This window comes from Bubalus kerabau, chromosome 9 (assembly GCF_029407905.1).
Source record: "Bubalus kerabau isolate K-KA32 ecotype Philippines breed swamp buffalo chromosome 9, PCC_UOA_SB_1v2, whole genome shotgun sequence".
Taxonomy (NCBI): domain Eukaryota; kingdom Metazoa; phylum Chordata; class Mammalia; order Artiodactyla; family Bovidae; genus Bubalus; species Bubalus kerabau.
The window spans coordinates 48,810,349-48,830,392 of record NC_073632.1 but is presented as its reverse complement, the minus strand read 5'-3'; the positions used below and the strand labels follow the sequence as shown (position 1 = coordinate 48,830,392).

Here is a 20,044-nt window from a genome sequence, read left to right as displayed (position 1 = left end):
GTCGCTGGGTTGGAAAGATCTCCTGGAGAAGGAAACAGCAACCCACTCCAGTATTCTTGCCTGGAAAATCCCATGGATGGTGCAACCTGGTAGGCTACAGTCCATGGGGTCACAAAGAGGCGGACATGACTGAGCGACTTCACTTTCACTTTCTGAAGGAAGCATGAGGCTTAGGAAAGTGGTAGTGGAGAAGGAAGTAGGCAGCCTATTCTAGAAGAGAAACTTGAACAATAATACAGAGGAGATACTCTCTATGGAGTGTTCAAGCTCAGTTGGGTTGAGTGGAAGATTCATGTGGAAATAGAGTGAAGAGAAGTTTTTTTAACAGGGAGGAGAGGTACCTTGTGAATGCCCAGAATTCCAGACTAAGGAATTTGTGCTTAATCCATAGGAGGATTAATGTGGCAACTGGGTATCAGTTGGATTGAAAGAGGGAAAGATTGGAGGCAGGGAAGTCAGATAGATAGCTACTATATAGGATAGGCATGGAGTTTACCAATGAAGGAAAGTTTCTATACAAAGCTAGTGGATACTTATCTTTGCAACGGAACTATAAGATTTTTTAAAATTTATTTGGCTGTGTTGGGTCTTAGTTGCAGCATTCAGGCTCCAGAGAGCACAGACTCTGTAGCTATGGCACTGGGGCTCAGTTGCCCCAAGCCATGTGAGATCTCAGTTCATGAACCAGAGATCGAACCCATGTCCCCTGCATCACACGGCAGATCCTTAACCTTGGGACCATGAGCAAAGTGCCTCAGAGCTATAAGATTTTTTGAAGCTGTTCAGTTCAGTTCAGTCACTCAGTCATGTCTGACTCTTTGCAACCCCATGAATTGCAGCACACCAGGCCTCCCTGTCCGTCACCAACTCCCGGAGTACACTCAAACTCACGTCCATCAAGTTGGTGATGCCATCCAGCCATCTCATCCTCTGTCGTCCCCTTTTCCTCCTGCCCCCAATCCCTCCCAGCATCAGATCTTTTCCAATGAGTCAACTCTTCACATGAGGTGGCCAAAGTACTGGAGTTTCAGCTTTAGCATCATTCTTTCCAAAGAACACCCAGGACTCATCTCCTTTAGGACGGACTGGTTGGATCTCCTTGCAGTCCAAGGGACTCTCAAGAGTCTTCTCCAACACCACAGTTCAAAAGCATCAATTCTTTGGTGCTCAGCTTTCTTCACAGTCCAACTCTCGCATCCATACATGACTACTGGAAAAAACATAGCCTTGACTAGACAGATCTTTGTTGGCAAAGTAATGTCTCTGTTTTTGAATATACTATCTAGGTTGGTCATAGCTTTCCTTCCAAGGAGTAAGTGTCGTTTAATTTCATGGCTGCAATCACCATCCGCAGTGACTTTGGAGCCCCCCAAAATAAAGTCTGACACTGTTTCCACTGTTTCTCCATCTATTTCCCATGAAGTGATGGGACCAGATGCCATGATCCTAGTTTTCTGAATGTTGAGCTTTAAGCCAACTTTTTCATTCTCCTCTTCCACTTTCATCAAGAGGCTTTTTAGGTCCTCTTCACTTTCTGCCATAAGGGTGGTGTCATCTGCATATCTGAGGTTATTGATATTTCTCCCGGCAGTCTTGATTCCAGCTTGTGCTTCTTCCAGCCCAGCGTTTCTCAGGATGTATTCTGCATATAAGTTAAATAAGCAGGGTGACAATATACAGCCTTGACGTACTCCTTTTCCTATTTGGAACCAGTCTGTTGTTTCATGACTGGAATGCAAAAGTAGGAAGTCAAGAAACACCTGGAGTAAGAGGCAAATTTGGCCTTGGAATACAGAATGAAGCAAGGCAAAGGCTAATAGAGTTTTGCCAAGACAACACACTGGTCATAGCAAACACCATCTTCCAACAACACAAGAGAAGACTCTACACATGGACATCACCAGATGGTCAACACCGAAATCAGATTGATCATATTCTTTGCAGCCAAAGATGGAGAAGCTCTATACAGTCAGCAAAAACAAGACCGGGAGCTGACTGTGGCTCAGATCATGAACTCCTTATTGCCAAATTCAGACTTAAATTGAAGAAAGTGGGGAAAACAGCTAGACCATTCAGGTATGACCTAAATCAAAGCCCTTATGATTATACAGTGGAAGTGAGAAATAGATTTAAGGGCCTAGATCTGATAGACAGAGTGCCTGATGAACTATGGATGGAGGTTCATGACATTGTACAGGAGACAGGGATCAAGACCATCCCCATGGAAAAGAAATGCAGAAAAGCAAAATGGCTGTCTGAGGAGGCCTTACAAATAGCTGTGAAAAGAAGAGAAGCCAAAAGCAAAGAAGAAAAGGAAAGGTATAAGCATCTGAATGCAGAGTTCCAAAGAATAGCAAGAAGAGATAAGAAAGCCTTCCTTAGTGATCAGTGCAAAGAAATAGAGGAAAACGACAGAATGGGAAAGACTAGAGATCCCTTCAAGAAAATTAGAGATACCAAGGGAACATTTCATGCAAAGATGGGCTCGATAAAGGACAGAAATGGTATGGACCAAACAGAAGCAGAAGATATTAAGAAGTGGCAAGAATACACAGAAGAACTGTACAAAAAAGATCTTCATGACCCAGATAACCATGATGGTGTGATCACTGACCTAGAGCCAGACATCCTGGAATGTGAAGTCAAGTGGGCCTTAGAAAGCATCACTACGAACAAAGCTAGTGGAGGTGATGGAATTCGAGTTGAGCTATTTCAAATCCTGAAAGAGGATGCTGTGAAAGTGCTGCACTCAATATGCCAGCAAATTTGGAAAACTCAGCAGTGGCCACAGGACTGGAAAAGGTCAATTTTCATTCCAATCCCAAAGAAAGGCAATGCCAAAGAATGCTCCAACTACCGCACAATTGCACTCATCTCACACGCTAGTAAAGTAATGCTCAAAATTCTCCAAGCCAGGCTTCAGCAATTCGTGAACCATGAACTTTCAGATGTTCAAGCTGGTTTTAGAAAAGGCAGAGGAACCAGAGATCAAATTGCCAACATCTGCTGGATCGTCGAAAAAGCAAGAGAGTTCCAGAAAAACATCTATTTCTGCTTTATTGACTATACCAAAGCCTTTGACTGTGTGGGTCACAACAAACTGTGGAAAATTCTGAAAGAGATGGGAATACCAGACCACCTGACCTGCCTCTTGAGAAACCTATATGCAGGTCAGGAAGCAACAGTTAGAACTGGACATGGAACAACAGACTGGTTCCAAATAGGAAAAGGAGTACGTCAAGGCTGTATATGTGAAGCTGTAATCAGCTATTATTTGTTTGTTGCTCTAAAAAATAGAGTTTTGTTTCATTTGCTATTTAAGATAGCAATATCTTAAATAGTGTGTTTATAGTCTGAGTGGAAGGAGGAGTGGAGAAGAGATGAAAGACATCAAACAGTAAATTTAAGAAACTGATGACCCTGGGGGAATGAGATGAAGAAACCAGGCAGAGGAATAATTTTGAGAAAGGGAGGATGGCGTCAGTTCCCTTGCGGTAAATGAATTTTCAGGTGCAGAAAGGTACATAGAATTTTCAGGTGCAGAAAGATAAGATACAGGAGCTTGTGAATGGCCCTAGCTCATTCAGAGAGAGGAGGAAGAAGTCTGCATTAGTAAGGTGGACAGTGTGAATGACACATGAGGAGGTGTATCACTATGGGGAGGCCACAGAACCACTAGTGAGAAAAAAATAGAAGGATGACAGTGTAGTTCACAGAGCCCAGTCGAAGTAAGAGGGCATAAATTTATAGTGAGCCCATTCTGCATAATTACTACTTTCACCCCTAAAGATAATTATAGAGTGACTAGAAATTACACATAAAGTCACAGGTATAGAGAAGTTTAGTAAAATGCTAGAGGAAGAAGCACTATCATGGTCCACCATCTGGGGGTGGGCATGGGGGAAAAGTGAAGCCTGAAATGCATCTAATGAGTTGCAGGTTGACTGTAAGCAAACACAGGCTGGAAGCATGCCCATGTCCACACACACACCTTCTATACCTTTTCAATCTAGAAACTCTAGAGCATCTAATGAATAATGAGTTGGCCACACAGACCAGGAAGAGATGCAGCCTACCATATCATGGCTCTCCCTGGCCCCTGAATTGCCCAACAGGGTGTGCAGCTACCAGTGATAGCCCCTCCTCAGCTAATATCCTGCCAGAGTTGAAAAATTTGCCACATGGTTCATATTCCATTGCCATTTCACAGTGAGATATATGTCAGCATTCAAGAAGACCTTCTACTAACAAAGGGACATTTTAAAAACATCTGGCTCTTCTGCTTCTTGAACCAGACTTGTGGGGAAGGAGACAAGGAGTATGGAAAAAGGGAGTGGGGTGAAGGCAGAGTCAGCTCAAGTATCTCTGAACAGGACCTCTGTTCCTAGGATCCTGATAGTCAAAGATGCTGATGAAATTACCCAGGAAGTTCTGATATTAACATCTGAGGGCCATCACCACAAATCTGTTTTCTTCCTTGGCTGTGAGAGCAGAGGAAACTAAACTCCTGGGGGCCAATAGGATGAAAGGAGGGTGGAAAGAAGATAAAGAATATCACTTTCTGGCTAGTTCAGTTCAGTTCAGTTGCTCAGTCATGTCCAACTCTTTGCAACCCCATGAACCACAGCACACCAGGCCTCCTTGTCCATCACCAACTCCCGGAGTTTACCCAAACTCATGTCCATTGAGTCGGTGATGCCATCCAACCATCTCATCCTCTGTCATCCCCTTCTCCTCCTGCCCTCAATCTTTCCCAGCATCAGGGTCTTTTCAAATGAAAAGGTCTTATCTGGCTAGTTACTGACTTGTAAAATTGTTCTTGAAATTGACCAAAGGAAGAGAAATGTGAGTGCTGTATTTTTAAGCTGATTTATGGTATATAGACCCAAAGAGACTTAGAATATCTGTAGAGTCTAGAAGTGGAACATGGGAGGAAACATGACATACAAACACACACACACACATTACCCATATTACTGTCATATAAGTTTTTCAGTTGCCTATTCATTTGTTCAGTAATAATTGCATGGCTACTGCTTTAGTGCCAGGAATTGTGCTGGCTTAGGGAATGAAACATGGAATTAACAAGTGAACAAAGAAGTAAGTGGCGGATTCATTTTGATATTTGGCAAAACCAATACAATATTGTAAAGTTTAAAAATAAAATAAAATTTAAAAATAAATTAAAAAAAAAAAGAAGTAAATCTGCATCTCTAAAGTGTGGGTGCCATGCAGAAAACCAAGAAGTAGAGGGCAGTGGGGTAGAGAGGAGCACCCTCTGGTAGGGAGTTCAGCCAAGATCTTTCAAAAAAGGGTTCATCTGAACTGAAATTTGATGAACAAGGGATCAGCCATGCACACAAGCTGCGAAAGAGGTATCCAAGTAGGGAACAGAAAATAGGACAGGGTTTAAAAAGCAAATCCTGAGGCAGCAACCAATAGGCAGCGGCCATCTTCCTTCACGTTTTCCTGTGGGTGATACTTTGTGAACTCCAGTATTTCTGCTTTGGTCAAGCACTTTATACAATATCAGAGCATCAGTGGTAATGTTGTTGCCATTCTGAATGTTGAATACTAGTGAGATGAAATTAGGATTAAGTAAAAGGTGGCAACTGGGAATGTGGGTATGAATTTTAAAGCTCTGTTACTATTTTACAAGCACGTAGCAGTCAAGTTGGAAAATCCCATGGGCGGGGGAGCCTGGTAGGCTGCAGTCCATGGGGTCGCTAGGGTCGAACACGACTGAGCGACTTCACTTTCAATTTTCACTTTCATGCATTGGAGAATGAAATGGCAACCCACTCCAGTGTTCTTACCTGGAGAATCCCAGCGACAGGGGAGCCTGATGGGCTGCCATCTCTGGGGTCGCACAGACTCAGACACGACTGAAGTGACTTAGCAGCAGCAGCAGTTAAGTATGAATTTTATTGTGTATATGCTGAGCAGCATCCTGATTCTGAACACTAATATCCTATGAAAAATAACTTTCTTAAGGCCCTTCTGCATGAAAGAAAGCAAACCTCACAGTACTGTTCATTTTGACAGTTCTGAGAGAATACGGGCACTAACTGCACAGCAACTTCAGAACAGTTTTTGAAAAATTCTTAGTGAATACTCTTGGCCAGTAACCTCTCTTTAGAGAGTTTTTTAATGTTTTTTTTTTTTTTTTTTTTTAAATTTTTGAGTAGTTTTAGACTTACAGATGAGAAGGCAATGGCACCCCACTCCAGCACTCTTGCCTGGAAAATCCCATGGATGGAGGAGCCTGGTAGGCTGCAGTCCATGGGGTCACTAGGGTCGGACACAACTGAGCAACTTCACTTTCACTTTTCACTTTCATGCATTGGAGAAGGAAATGGCAACCCACTCTAGTGTTCTTGCCTGGAGAATCCCAGGGACGGGGGAGCCTGGTGGGCTGCCGTCTATGGGGTCACACAGAGTTGGACATGACTGAAGCGACTTAGCAGCAGCAGCAGATTTACAGAAAGGTTGCAAAGACAGTACAAAGAGTTTCCAAGTACAAAGAGTTCTCAGGGCACCACAATGCGTTGGATTGTCACATCTCCCCAGTCTCCTCAGGTCTGCGCCTGTTCCTTAGTCTGTCTTTGTTTATCATGACCTTGACAGTCTTTAGCAGTACTGGCCAGGCAACCTGTAGAATGTTTCCTAATTTGAGTTTGTCAGATGTTTTTTTAGTGGTTACACTGGGATTATAGGTTTTGGGTAAGAACACCCCAGAGGTGAAGTGCTCTTCTCATCACATCATATCAGAGACAAACGCCACCAACATGACATCATTGGGATGTTCATTCTGACCACATGGTGAAGCTATTAATGTTTGCCAGGTTTCTTCATTGTAAAGTTACGATTTTTCTCTGTAAGGAGTTTCTAAAAAATCAACTTTGAACTACAAAAGTAAAAACTAAATGAACTAATGGGGACTCTAGTACTTGTGCCCCCTATTTACTACCTCGGGTTTATACTGGTATTGCTTCAGGCCTTTTCAATGCATTTTCATCCCTACATATGTCCCTATTTAAAGAATACATATATGTATATATACACAGTATAATTTGATATTTTAGTTTTCTATATGAACCATCTGTCATACCCTATGGATATTTTTCTGCAATGTACTTTTTTCACCAAACAGTAGTATGTCTTAGAGGCCTGTCTCTGCTGTTCTTTTTAATGGCTGCACTATATCTTCTTATATACTATAGATCTCGCAGCCACCCTTCTATGGATGCTTGTTGCAATTTTACCCCTATTATTAATAGAAACCATGGTTACTGAACTTTCTTGTTTATGCCTCCTGTGCAGAGATGTGTATCTTTTACATAGATATTTAGAAGCTGATTTTCTAAGTTACAGAATGTGCACATTTGAAATTTTTCATAAATCCTGCCAAAGTGGTAATACCATTTTTCCTAATTAGCAAGTTATAAGAAAACCTGTTTTCCCACATCCATTTTAACATTGAATATGCTTGTCTAAATATTGATAATGTTTGTCATGTTTCTATTACAGTGTAAATTGGCCTTTTATTTAATATTAGCATGGAAGACTGGCCACTCTTTGTAAACACAACTCTAATTTGACATTCACGTAAAGATCTAGGTTTGGGAGGTAAAGAAACAATATCAAAATTTCATGTCATTGTTAATTGACAAAAGTATATAACTAGAAAGAGATAATTCTGATCCAAATGGACTGCATTTGTGGATATTCTTTTGAAGAAAACTTAATTTAACTGCAGTCCTGATCAGAAGAAGAATCAGCTAGTCCTTCATGGATCTTCCCAGACCTGTAATTAAGTCATTGTGTCCAATGCCATTCTCCCCCCAAACACCTATTTATGAAAATGGCTTTGTATGGACATTAAATACTGCTATTGATCATCATATTTCTAAGATATGGTTTAAATGGGTCACTGTTCTTTAACTTTATGGTAATGTGTCAAAAAACACTGTATCCGTTGCTGCTTCTTTTGCTTCTTCTCACTGGCCACACCAAAGAGGGAAGAAGAGGATAGCCATTTTCCCCTATCTCTGTTCTTGTTCCCCTGCATCTCCAGCGATAATGTGTGAGTATGTGGTGTGCGCTCACAAAAGTGGTGTTGTATGTTCCCTGAACTTGTATAGGAAGTTCATGGAAACATGAAGCACCTTTTTCCTGGCTTCCCTCATTAAGTTCAGTAGAACATTTTAAAAAGAAACATTTTCTTATGACAATAATGACATGTATTTATCACAGAAAATTTGGAAAATATAAAAAAGTTCAAGGAAGAATATACAGATCACCCATTATTTTATCACCCAAATATAACAGTATTGCTAGCATTTGGTCTATATCATCCTTCCAGTCTTTTTATTCTGTGGGTATACACAAGTAAACTATAGAGACATTTGGGCAGGTGGGAAATACTTAATAGGCTTACTTTCCCCCTAATTATTCCCTCCACTCTCTTTCCCACACCACTGCCCCTGCCAGTTTTCCAGGAGGAAATGAGATTTGCAATCAGTGGAAATCTCAGAACTGTCAAAATACATGAACTCAGCCATTGTGGCGAAGATCCAGACACAAGGTAGAGTAAATGTCAAAGTACCTACCCAGGAAGAGAGAAAGAACACAGTTGGTGGTGACGTTCTGCTTTCTCATCAGCCCTCTGCTAACCTGCTTTGTGTCCAGTTCTCTTAGGGAAATACACTTGTGGACTTTCAGCATTTCCTGAGCAGTTTGTCTCTGTGGGCTATGGTTAGCTCATTGTTCCTGGAGGATGCTGGGCTCTCTGTCTTTACTCACCCTAGCCTGCTGTGCCCCCTTCCTTTCTTCCCAGCGACCTGCCAGTCCAACAGTATTTTTGTAGTTTGTTCAGTCATTCTTCAAAGTCATTCACTGTAACTTGACGTCACTTTCTATTCCTTCCTGTGTAATTCTGGATAATTTTAGAAGCCTGAAAGAGTCACAAACCTATCAGAGAAAAGCTATGGCTCCTAGCCTACCCCCTGGAGCTTGGAAATGTCATCTTGTCTGGGACAAGACTAGATTAGAGAGCTTCAGGTTTCCAAACATCTACAATTGCATGGGTCTTCTTTTCATAAAATGAATCATAGTAAAAATAGTGACCTCTAATTTATTTTAGAAACCCAGATTTTCATATGTCAGGTTGAAATGGATCATAATGCTCTTCTACTTGTTCATGTAAATATGCCTTGTTTCAAGAGATTTACTTTTGTGATAACCCAACTTTGATTTTGTTAATAAGATTGCAAATGTTTATGTAATTCAACTAATGCTACTTTTTTCCTAGAATGAAAACACTAAGGAAGATGACCTTTCAGTGCAACGAGATGAAAATGACCCAGCACTATTAAATCTTAGCCAGTGTGCTAATAAGCCTGTGAAGCAGAAGAAAGAGACAGGGTAAAATGAAATCACTTAATGGTGACTCAAGAAAATGGATTAAACACTGGGAAAAAACTGAATGATTGATTATAATGTCAGTTACAAGTTAACTAAAAAATATTTAAGGCTGAAATAAAAGTAATGTTACAGCCGACCAGATAACTAATGTTTCACCCTAGGACTGAATTTTTAATGAGAGTGAGTGCTAAGAGAAATTTCTTTTAAATTTGTACATATAGAGCCATTATTTTCCTTCCAGTGGATTTTAAGAGTAGCTATTGTGAAATTAAATAAAATGACTTTAGTATGCTGTATGTGAATTTTCTGAACCACTTTGAGGTGAAAAGCATTTGTTCTGTTTTTCCTGCCTGCTAAAGTTACAGTTATGCAGTGGCCCTACAGCTGCTGGGCTTGAATGACAGGACTGGGCCCAGTGACAGGGATCCTGTCCTGATGAGGGGGACCTACTTGTCCTTTCTGTATCTGCGTCACCTGAGGATCCGGGAGCTGCAGGTATGTGGATGGTCTTGCATGCATCTGAATTGTTTGGTTGTCTGTAAAGGGGTCTTTCCTGCTGCTCCAGTAATGTGCATTTTTATACTTTGTTCTGATTTTTCCATGAAATCAGGCCTTTTGGAGGGTGGTATGTTCCTCTCTCAGCAGTAGGGTTGACCTGCCAACTTCTGGGACCCTAGTAAGTTTCACTCTGTAGGGTGGGCCAGCAAAGGCAGGGTCATGACCCTGTTCTTTTTTTGTTTCAGCGCATCTGCTTAGGAATTCTGAACTATTTTAGATCTGTTGAGCGAACACTGACGATCAACACTTCAGGCCTTACCTTGGTTTCAGGGAGCTTGGTCCCTACCTCAGAAGGCAGTTCCTGGGTAAATAAAGCAAAAGGAGGCATGGGCACCTCGCAAGGGCTAGGCGCTCACCACTATGCCCACAGGACACCTGCCGAGCACAGGGTGAGGATTGTGTTACAGTTTTTTTCCCATGATTATCTTGTCTTCTAAGCCACTCCTTCTTAGCACCTGGAATCAGTTAAAATGATGAAGTAACAGGTGGGAGTTTCTAGGAAAATAACTTTTTTGAAAAATTGCAGTGAAAAGGGAAATGGCTTTTTAACCACAATAAATACAGTGTCCATTTGAGAGCAGGACATAGGCAGAGAACACAAAGGCCTGGAAACCACAATAGGAAGGAAGGCAGGCATTTCAGCTGCTGATTTATCCACTTTATAGTGAACAGACCAAGAGTAGCCCTTTCAGAGAACCACATGTCCTTACAGAGAAATTCTTATAAGACCCTCCTTGACATTGCAAGAAGTATTTTTTTTTTTTGCCTCTTTTCTGTTTTCTAAGCCCCAATTAAAAAAAAAAAAGATTAAAAAATAAATGTAGGAAAAAAACTTGAAAGATACAAATATTGAATTCTTCTATCCCTCCTAAAACCTGCTAGTCCCTTGATGCTTTTAATATCTCTTGGATATTTTTATATAATCTCAAAAAACTCATATTAAATCTCATATTAAATCCCTTTCTTTGGGAGTAAAGATGAAAAATATATTTTCTTGAAATATTGTAGACACTTTTGCAATATGTTCATCTTAATCTCCAGAACGTTTATTCTTGATGGTAGAGTTTAATCTGATTTTTTTATCTTCTTAAAAGATACTAGCTTGACAAATGTGAAAAATAATATCTATTTAGCTACTAAATAGGTCATATTTTAAACTTGTATGACTGCTGACTTATGATTGTCATGTTTTATTAAGGATATGAAATCTTATTATCAACTGTTGCTCATATGCAGTCTGGAGTAGTGCTGTCCAGTAGAAATATAACACAAACCACAGATGTCATATACAATTTTCTAATAGCCACATATAAGAAACATGAAATTAATTTTAATAATGTAATCTATTTAAACCCAGTGTATCTAAAATATCATCCTTCTAACATGTAATCAATATAAAGAAATCATTGATGAGATATTACATATTTTTTCATACTAAATCTTCAAAACCTGTTGTTAGTATGCAGCTCATATGTACAAGTATAGTACATCTCAACTCAGACAAGCCACATTTCATGTGCTCCATGGCCACATGTGATTAGAGCCTACTGTATTGAATAATTCAGCTCTGGATATTAGAAAACATTTTCTTAGTTTTCCTGCCTAGTCATTTCAAGTCCAACTTACTCAGTAACTGGAAAATTCTTCTTTTTGGTCTTCTTCCCTATCCACTTCCCCCTCCCCTCTCCTCACTGTACACAGATTTCCCTTTTTACCTTTCTTCTTCCCTTGATCCTAATTTATGGTGAGCCAAGTTCAGTTAGTATGTCCCTCAGTGGAACTGGAGAGGAGGGTTAAGACACTTTTGAAACAAACACAACCCATAAAACAAACACATCTTTTGTCTTGCTAATATCCAGCCTGTCTTATACCACATCTGGGTGTGTTATTTGCTAATAGATTAAAAAAAGATCTTTCTTACCACTGCGCCCCTCTCCCAGTTTGTTTGTTCTAGGATGGGGTAGGGTGGAAAGGAAGGAGGAGAGGGGAGACAAATCCTATCCTGTCCCATTGATTATAGGAGAAGTTTCTCAAGGGTAACACAGTATTTCTTTCCTATGGTCTCACAAATGGTAGGAATAACATCACCCTTAAGAAACTGCCAGCAGCTACTACTTTAATGTGAGAAACTCAAGGAGGTAGCCTTTCTTCAAGGTCTTTAATAGGACCATGTGATTTAGCTGCACTCCTTGTATGTGGCCATGTCAGCATTTAATCTAGAATGCCCAGACTAACTATGTGATTCTTTCTCATGTAGAGGATGGAAGGAACAGATGCTAATTTGTTGGACTGATCTTACCAGGCCAGGGCTAAGGCTACCTGGAGAAAGATTTTTGGGCTTAGCAGCCAGCAGAGGTAAAGAAGAAGCAACTGAGATGGAAACCCTCTTCCCTGGGCCCAGTGTGTTTGATCCCACAAGGAAAATCTTAGGCCAGTATTAACACATATTTGCTCAATGATAATACCAAAAAAGGAAAGCCCCTACAGCCTGTCATGGGCACTTTGACAGAAAGGGCCCCAGCAGAAAGGGCCCCAGAATGAGAGGCAGCAGGCTTTTCCTGGCTGTTTGACCTTGAGCATGCTTCTTCAGGCACGTAGGCCTGACACCTCATGGCATGTTCAGTATCTGCCTGGATTTGACATGACGGTATCAGAGACTATTGTAGCAAGTAGTGGGAGATGAAGCTGCAGAAGAAAGGAGACCATGAAAGGCTAGGATTGCCTCAGGATATGGAACTAATTTCAAGATTGGTGAGGAAGAGAGAATTTTAAATAAGAAAATAGCACTCCTCATTGCTTTATAAATTTCTCAAGATCTTTGCCCAAACATAATCATGTTTATTCTCTCGCTTGAGCTGTTCATGGATTTTTCTATTCTCACAAGATAAAGTCCAAGCCCCTTGGTGAAGTTTACAAGGCTGGGTGCAAGCTGGCCCCTGCCAACCTCTCAGACCTCATTTCCCCCCTCCTGTCCCTATACCTTCATTCTTACGGACCTGGGCCTGCCCTTCCTCTGAATGGGCAGAGCTGTTCATGCCTCTGAGTCTTATATATAACTGCCCTTTTGTCCCTCACCTCCTCTCCTTGATAAAGGCTTACTCTATTCAAGTCCATTCAAACATGACCTCTCTGAGAAGTCTTCCTTATATCTCTATACAGAGCTTAGTGCTTCTTCCTCTGATTTATCTACCTACATTACAGCACATGACTCATTCCAAGACTGTTGGCTTATCTACTCCCACAGGCCATGAGCCCATCATTCACTCATTCTCCCATTCATATACCCCACAAATGTTCTGACCAATAAATATACTAGGCACTAGGCATACAGCAGTAAACAAAACTGTCACAAATTCTTGCCATTATGGGACTATTTAATGGAAAGAGACAGATATTAAATTGTAGTGACATTGTAGTGACATTGTAGAATGGCTAAAGGTTTGACACCAAGGTTTCTTCAGAAATCCTAGGCCCTTGCAGTTGGGAGGTGCCAGTGGACTGTGAGCAGAAGTGACATGTGTCACTTCAGTCCAAAGCATGTAAGGGCTGACCCATGACCCTCCAGCTCTCTTCCCCTGCTGCAGCCAGTGGAAGGCATGTGTCAAGCCACAAAATAGAAACATCCTAGATCCTTGGGTCACTGCTAGAAGAGAGAAGCCTAGAAAGCAACTAGTCCTGCAGTGAGCTCTGCCTAAGTTAGAAATTAATTTGAAATGTTGACTACTGAGCTTTAAGGTTGTTTGTCACAGAATAACCTAGGCTTTATGGACTGGTAAAGATGGTGATAGAAGCTGTGGTGAAAAATTAAGTAGGATAAGGGGATAGAGAGTTGGTGATAGGATATTGCAGGTGGAAGGGAGATGATAAGGGAAGGCCTTAATGAGAAGGTACAATCTGAGTAAAGACCTGAAGGAAATCAGGAAGCAGACCATGTGACTGACTGGGAGAAGAGTGCTAGGCAGAGGGGAGAGCCAACATGAAGGCCCGGAGGCAGAACTGTGTCCAGCAGTGTTATAGGAACAGCAAGGAGCTTAGTGCAGCAAATGAGGTTAGAGAGATTGGAACACATTATACAGGGCCTTGTGGATCATTCTGAGGACTTTGAGTGAGAAGAAGAGCCCTTGGAGAGTTTTGAGAGTGATGTGATTTGACTTTTTTTTTTTTTTAACATCTTTGCTGCTGTATTGGGAATAGACTGAAGGGCTGAGCAGAGACTAGCTACTACATTGATCAAACTAGAGACACTATATCTGAGAAGACGCAGGATGAGAAATGGTTAGGTTCTGTATGATTTCTAGGCTGTTGGGATGTAGAATATGAGAGAAGTCATTGTTGATTCCAAGGTTTTGGCATGAATATCTGTAAGTTTGGAGTTGCCATCATCTATGATGTGGTTAGCACAAGTTTGTTGGGAAGATCAGGCTCTTGGTTAAGGGCATTGAAACTTTGCCATTCTTTTTTTTTTTTTATTTTTAAACTTTACAATATTGTATTGGTTTTGCCAAATATCGAAATAGATGTTCAGGTGGCAAAAAGCAAATAGAGAGCTGCATATATATCTTTCACCTGCTGCTGCTGTTGCTAAGTCGCTTCAATTATGTCCGACTCTGTGCGACCCCATAGACAGAAGTCCACCAGGCTCCCCCATCCCTGGGATTCTCCAGGCAAGAACACTGGAGTGGGTTGCCATTTCCTTCTCCAATATCTTTCACCTAGTAGGTATCTAATAAATGTTTGTTGAACAAAAGAAAGACTCTGTTCATAACAGAATAGTTGTGAGGTCACAAAAAGTCTATGTAAATGAAAGTGCTTTGCAGAGTCTATCATACTGTTCAAATTCAGAAAAAAAAAATAGTTTTGATAAGGTGTTATACTCTACAAGTGAGGTGGAGACTAGGAGATATTTTTTGTTTTCCTTTTAAAAGATTTAAAATATTGACCCTAAAGATTGAGTCATTCACCGAACAAAGTTTGATGAGTTCTTAGACTGTATTAATATTATTATTAGTAGTAGTACTGTTTATTATTTGAAATTAATGAAAAGATGATTTAGAAAAAGGCAAGTGAATCAGAGAAGTGTTGTCTGCATTTCCAAAAGGCCTAAACTTTTTGTTAACAAGTGATAGCAGAAACCAGTATAGTGAAAAGAGTTAATGATGGCCACCAATTTTCCTATAACTACTATACTCAAATAGTCACCTTGGCATCAGTAAATTTGCAGACTTAAAAGCATATAAATTATCCCAAAGGTCAAATTATACCTTAGCCAAACAGGTAATTAGTGCCTTCCTTTTCTTGCCACTCCTCCAAGAATAATATTGAAGGATCAACTTTATACAACACAAAAAGCATTAGAAGGAAGGTCTTCTACATAGCCATGGAAGAAACTAAAATAAAAAGGAAATATTATAATGACTGAACCATAACTCTACATAAGGTAATTTGGCCATCTGGTCTTCAGGTTCATCTTCTATGGACACAAGCATACATTTCAGACACAGGGAGGGAAAGGGAAAAATATGTATGTCTATCTAAAAGGCTCAAACAATGAATTGGGTATAGGGAAAGTGGGGGAAAATGAGACCATTTAAATAGCTGGTAGTATTAGGGTCAGTGTCTTGACTCTGTTATTGCTTTCCATCAGCTTTAGAACTTAATCCAGTTGCCATTTCTTTAACAGCTCAGAAAATTGTACTGTACAAGGACACTGAGAAAGAAAGGTCTTTTCCAGTGAAGTGGGTGCAGCATACCATATTAAGTTGTCCCTTGTTTTCCTCAGAGAAGAATTCATTTTGCATAACAGGCTTTAGGAGCTAAATGCCAATAGAAGTCAACATGTAAATCTAAGCGAACTGTTTAATATGTTACATGTAGTTTTCTCAGCAGCATTTCTGTTTTCCACTGGTACCTATCATTTCACAAAAAACAATATGTTCACTTTTGGCACTCCTAGACAAAGGAAGCTCCTAATTATCAAAAAGTTTTTGCCTAAAAGAATAGTAAAAAAGTAAACCAAAAGCAACCACATACCAGAAAAATGTTTAACAATAAAATATCTTCTTGATGGAATATTATGAACCATAGCTATTATTTAGAAATGGTCCTAGTTTTACTTATTAGAATATATCTGAGTTCCAGCTTGAATATTTAAAAATCTATAATTGAATGAGCAACTCATTAAAGAGGAGTCTTTTCGGGGACTTTAAATATTTAATTACCTGGTGTACTTAAGCAGGACATAAAAACTGATACAGAGCGAGAGTATTGAAAGGGCCCACAGAGTACACTCCATCCACCTTTCTGATACTGACAATTATCCATCAACATCAGTAATCATCTGCCCTGTTTACAAAAAGTAAAAGATACATCTTCTGAGAGCCAGCATGTAATGAGTGCTTAAAATTTATAGATAAATGGATTCTACCCAACAACTGATTACTGAACAAAGTTTTTATAAGAATGAATAGATAGGGAATAAAAGATTGGGACCCATTGGTTCCATAGTTTAAATGACTCGTGAATATAACAACTAAGAAAAAAATACATATATATATATATATATATATATAAAATAGCAAATGTTGGTAAGGATGTTAAGGAATCATAACTCTTGTGTATTGTTGAAAGTGAAAGTGAAGTCACTCAGTTGTGTCCGACTCTGTGACCCCATGGACTGTAGCCTACCAGGCTTCTCAGTCCATGGGATTTTCCAGGCAAGAGTACTGGAGTGGGTTGCCATTTCCTTCTCCAGGGATCTTCCTGACCCATGGATCGAACCTGGGTCTCCTGCATTGTAGGCAGACGCTTTACCCTCTGAGCCACCAGGGTTAGTGGTAATGTAAAGTGGTACAACTGCTTGTGTAAAACAGTATGGTGGTTCCTCAAAAAATTAAAAATAGAACTATCTTATGTCTAGCAATTATATCATATGACCAGCTATCCTATGACCAAGGGCAAAGGGAAGCTGCAACAAGATGGTAGAAGGGGTGCAATCACATACCAGCCAGAGATGCTTGGAGGGCACAAACAAAACTTTGTGTGCACCAGGACCAAGGAAAGGGAGCATTGACTCCCACAAGAGATGGAGCCACACCTGCCTTTGAGTGTTTAAAGGTCTTCTGTGGAGGTATGAGTCAGCAGTGGTCTGCCATGGAGACAGAGGCTCTAGCAACAGCAGTCCTGGGAGGCACGTCGTGTGGCATAAGTCCTCTTAAAGGAGATCACTGTTAGCACCACTGTAAAGCCACCGGGGAGGCGCCAGGGTGGGGGCGGGGGTGGGGGCAACTCACAAACTGGAGAACAGTTATACCAAAGAAGTTCTCATGCTGCTGTGAAAGTTCTAAGCCACACAACAGACTTCCCAACCTGGGGATTTGGAAAAGGGACTGAGTATCCCCAGGGAATCTGACTCTGAAGGTCAGCAGGATTTGATTACAGAACTTCCAAGGACTGGAGAAACAGAAACTCTTGGAGGGCACAAACAAAATCTTGTGCATACATGACCCAGGAGAAAGGAGCAGTGACCCCACAAGAGACTGAGCCAAACTTGCCTGTGTATGGTTGGGAGTTTCTGGCAGAGATATTGTTCAACAGTAGCCTGGAATAGGGTCAAGGGCACTGACTGCAACAGTCCTGGGAGTCCCAGCATGCTGGATAAGTCTTTTTGAAGGAGGTTGCCATTGCCATTGTCTCTACCATAGTCTGGCTCAGGCCAAACTACAGGGAGGGAACACAGCTCCTCCCATCTGCAGAAAATTGGATTAAAGATTTACTGAGCATGGCCTTGCTCACCAGAACAAGACCAAGTTTTCCCCCAGTTAGTCCTCCCCAGTCAGGAAGCTTGCACAAGCCTCTTATCCTCATCCATCACAGGGGAGACAGAATGAAAACCACAATCACAGAAAACTAACCAAGCTGATCACATGGACCACAACCTTGCCTAACAATGAAACTATGAGCCATGCTGTGTAGGGTCACCCCAGATGGACAGGACATGGTGGAGAGTTCTGACAAAATGTGGTCCACTGGAGAAGGGAATGGCAAACCACTCCAGCATTCTTGCCTTGAGAACCCCATGAACAGTATGAAAAGGCAAAAAGATATGACACTGAAAGATGAGCCCCCTAGGTCAGTAGTTGTCCAGTATGCTACTAGAGAAGAGCAGAGAAATAGCTCCAGAAGGAATGAATAGGCTGAGCCAAAGCGGAAACAGTGCCCAGTTGTGGATGTGTCTGGTGGTGAAAGTAAGTCTGATGCTATTAAGAACTATATTGCATAGGAACCTGGAATGCTAGGCCCATGAATCAAGGTAAATTGGAAGTGATCAAACAGGAGGTGGCAAGAGTGAACATTGACATTTTAGGAATCAATGAACTAAAATGGACCAGAACAGGTGAATTTAATTCAAATGACCATTATGTCTACTACTGTGGGAATAATCCCTTAGAAGAAATGGAATAGCCATCATAGTCAACAAAAGAGTTCAAAATGCAGTACTTGGATGCAATCTCAAAAACAACAAAATGATCTTGGTTTGTTTCAAAGACAAACCATTCAATATCACAGTAATCCAAGTCTATGCACCAACTAATAATGCTGAAGAAGCTGAAGTTGAATGGTTCTATGAAGATCTACAAGACCTCCTAGAACTAACACCAAAAAAGAGATATTCTTTTCATCACAGGGGACTAGAATGCAAAAGTAGGAAGTCAAGAGATACCTGGAATGACAATTAAGTTTGGCCTTGGAGTACAAATCGAAGCAGGACAAAGACTAACGGAGTTTTACCCAGAGAAGGTGCTGGTCATAGCAAACACCCTCTTCCAAAAACACAAGAGACAACTCTACACATGGACATCACCAGATGGTCAATACCGAAATCAAACTGATTATATACTTCGTAGCCTAAGATAAAGAATCTTTATCAGATCAGATCAGTCGCTCAGTCGTGTCCGACTCTTTGTGACCCCATGAACCTCAGCACGCCAGGCCTCCCTGTCCAACACCAACCCCCGGGGTACACTGAGACTCACCTCCATCGAGTCAGTGATGCCATCTCATCCTCTGTCGTCCCCTTCTCCTCCTGCCCCCAATCCCTCCCAGCATCAGAGTCTTTTCCAATGAGTCAACTCTTCTCATGAGGTGGCCAAAGTACTGGAGTTTCAGCTTTAGCATTATTCCTTCCAAAGAAATCCCAGGGCTGATCTCCTTCAGAATGGACTGGTTGAATCTCCTTGCAGTCCAAGGGACTCTCAAGAGTCTTCTCCAACACCACAGTTCAAAAGCATCAATTCCTCGGTGCTCAGCCTTCTTCACAGTCCAACTCTCACATCCATACATGACCACAGGAAAAACCATGGTTTTTTCTGTATAGAATCTCTATACAGTCAGCAAAAACAAGACTGGGAGCTGACTGTGGCTCAAATCATGAACTCCTTATTGCAAAATTCAGACTTATTTGAAGAATGTAGTGAAAACTACTAGGCCATTCAGATATGACCTAAATCAAATCCCTTATGATTATACAGTGGAAGTGATAAGCAGATTCAATGGATTAGATCTGGTAAACAGAGTGCCTGAAGAATTATGGACAGAGGTTCATAACATTGTACAGGAGGCAGTGATCAAAACCATCCCCAAGAAAAAGAAATGCAAAAAGGCAAAATGATTGTTTGAGGAGGCCTTACAAATAGCTGAGAAAAGAGAAGTGAAAGACAAAGGAGAAAAGGAAAGACATACCCATCTGAATGCAGAGATCCAGAGAATAGAGGGAGACATAAGAAAGCCTTTTTAAGTTAACAATGCAAAGAAATAGAGGGAAACAATAGAATGGGAAGGACTAGAGATCTCTTCAAGAAAATTAGAGATAACAAGGGAATATTTCATGCAAGATAGGCAAAATAAAGGACAGAAACAGTATGGACCTAATAGAAGCAGAAGATATTAAGAAGAGGTGGCAAGAATACACAGAAGAACTATACAAAAAAGGTCTTAATGAACCACAATGGTGTGATCACTCACCTAGAGCCAGACATCCTGGAGTGTGAAGTCAAGTGGGCCT

The 20,044-nt window shown here is 40.9% G+C and overlaps 2 protein-coding genes across 2 annotated transcripts in view; both read left to right on the top strand.

Moving 5' to 3' along the window:
• LOC129619829 (putative uncharacterized protein C6orf183) overlaps positions 1–9,722 on the top strand; it is a 59,909-nt gene extending 50,187 nt beyond the window's left edge. The window contains exon 13 of the mRNA XM_055535250.1: positions 9,314–9,722. Coding sequence (XP_055391225.1) covers positions 9,314–9,430 — 117 coding nt within the window. The 3' untranslated portion in view covers positions 9,431–9,722. The remainder of the gene's footprint in view (positions 1–9,313) is intronic.
• A 49-nt stretch (positions 9,723–9,771) lies between these two features.
• Positions 9,772–20,044, top strand: part of LOC129619826 (coiled-coil domain-containing protein 162-like) — a 127,611-nt gene continuing 117,338 nt past the window's right edge. The window contains exon 1 of the mRNA XM_055535239.1: positions 9,772–9,921. Within this exon, the coding sequence (XP_055391214.1) occupies positions 9,862–9,921 (60 nt within the window). The 5' untranslated portion in view covers positions 9,772–9,861. The remainder of the gene's footprint in view (positions 9,922–20,044) is intronic.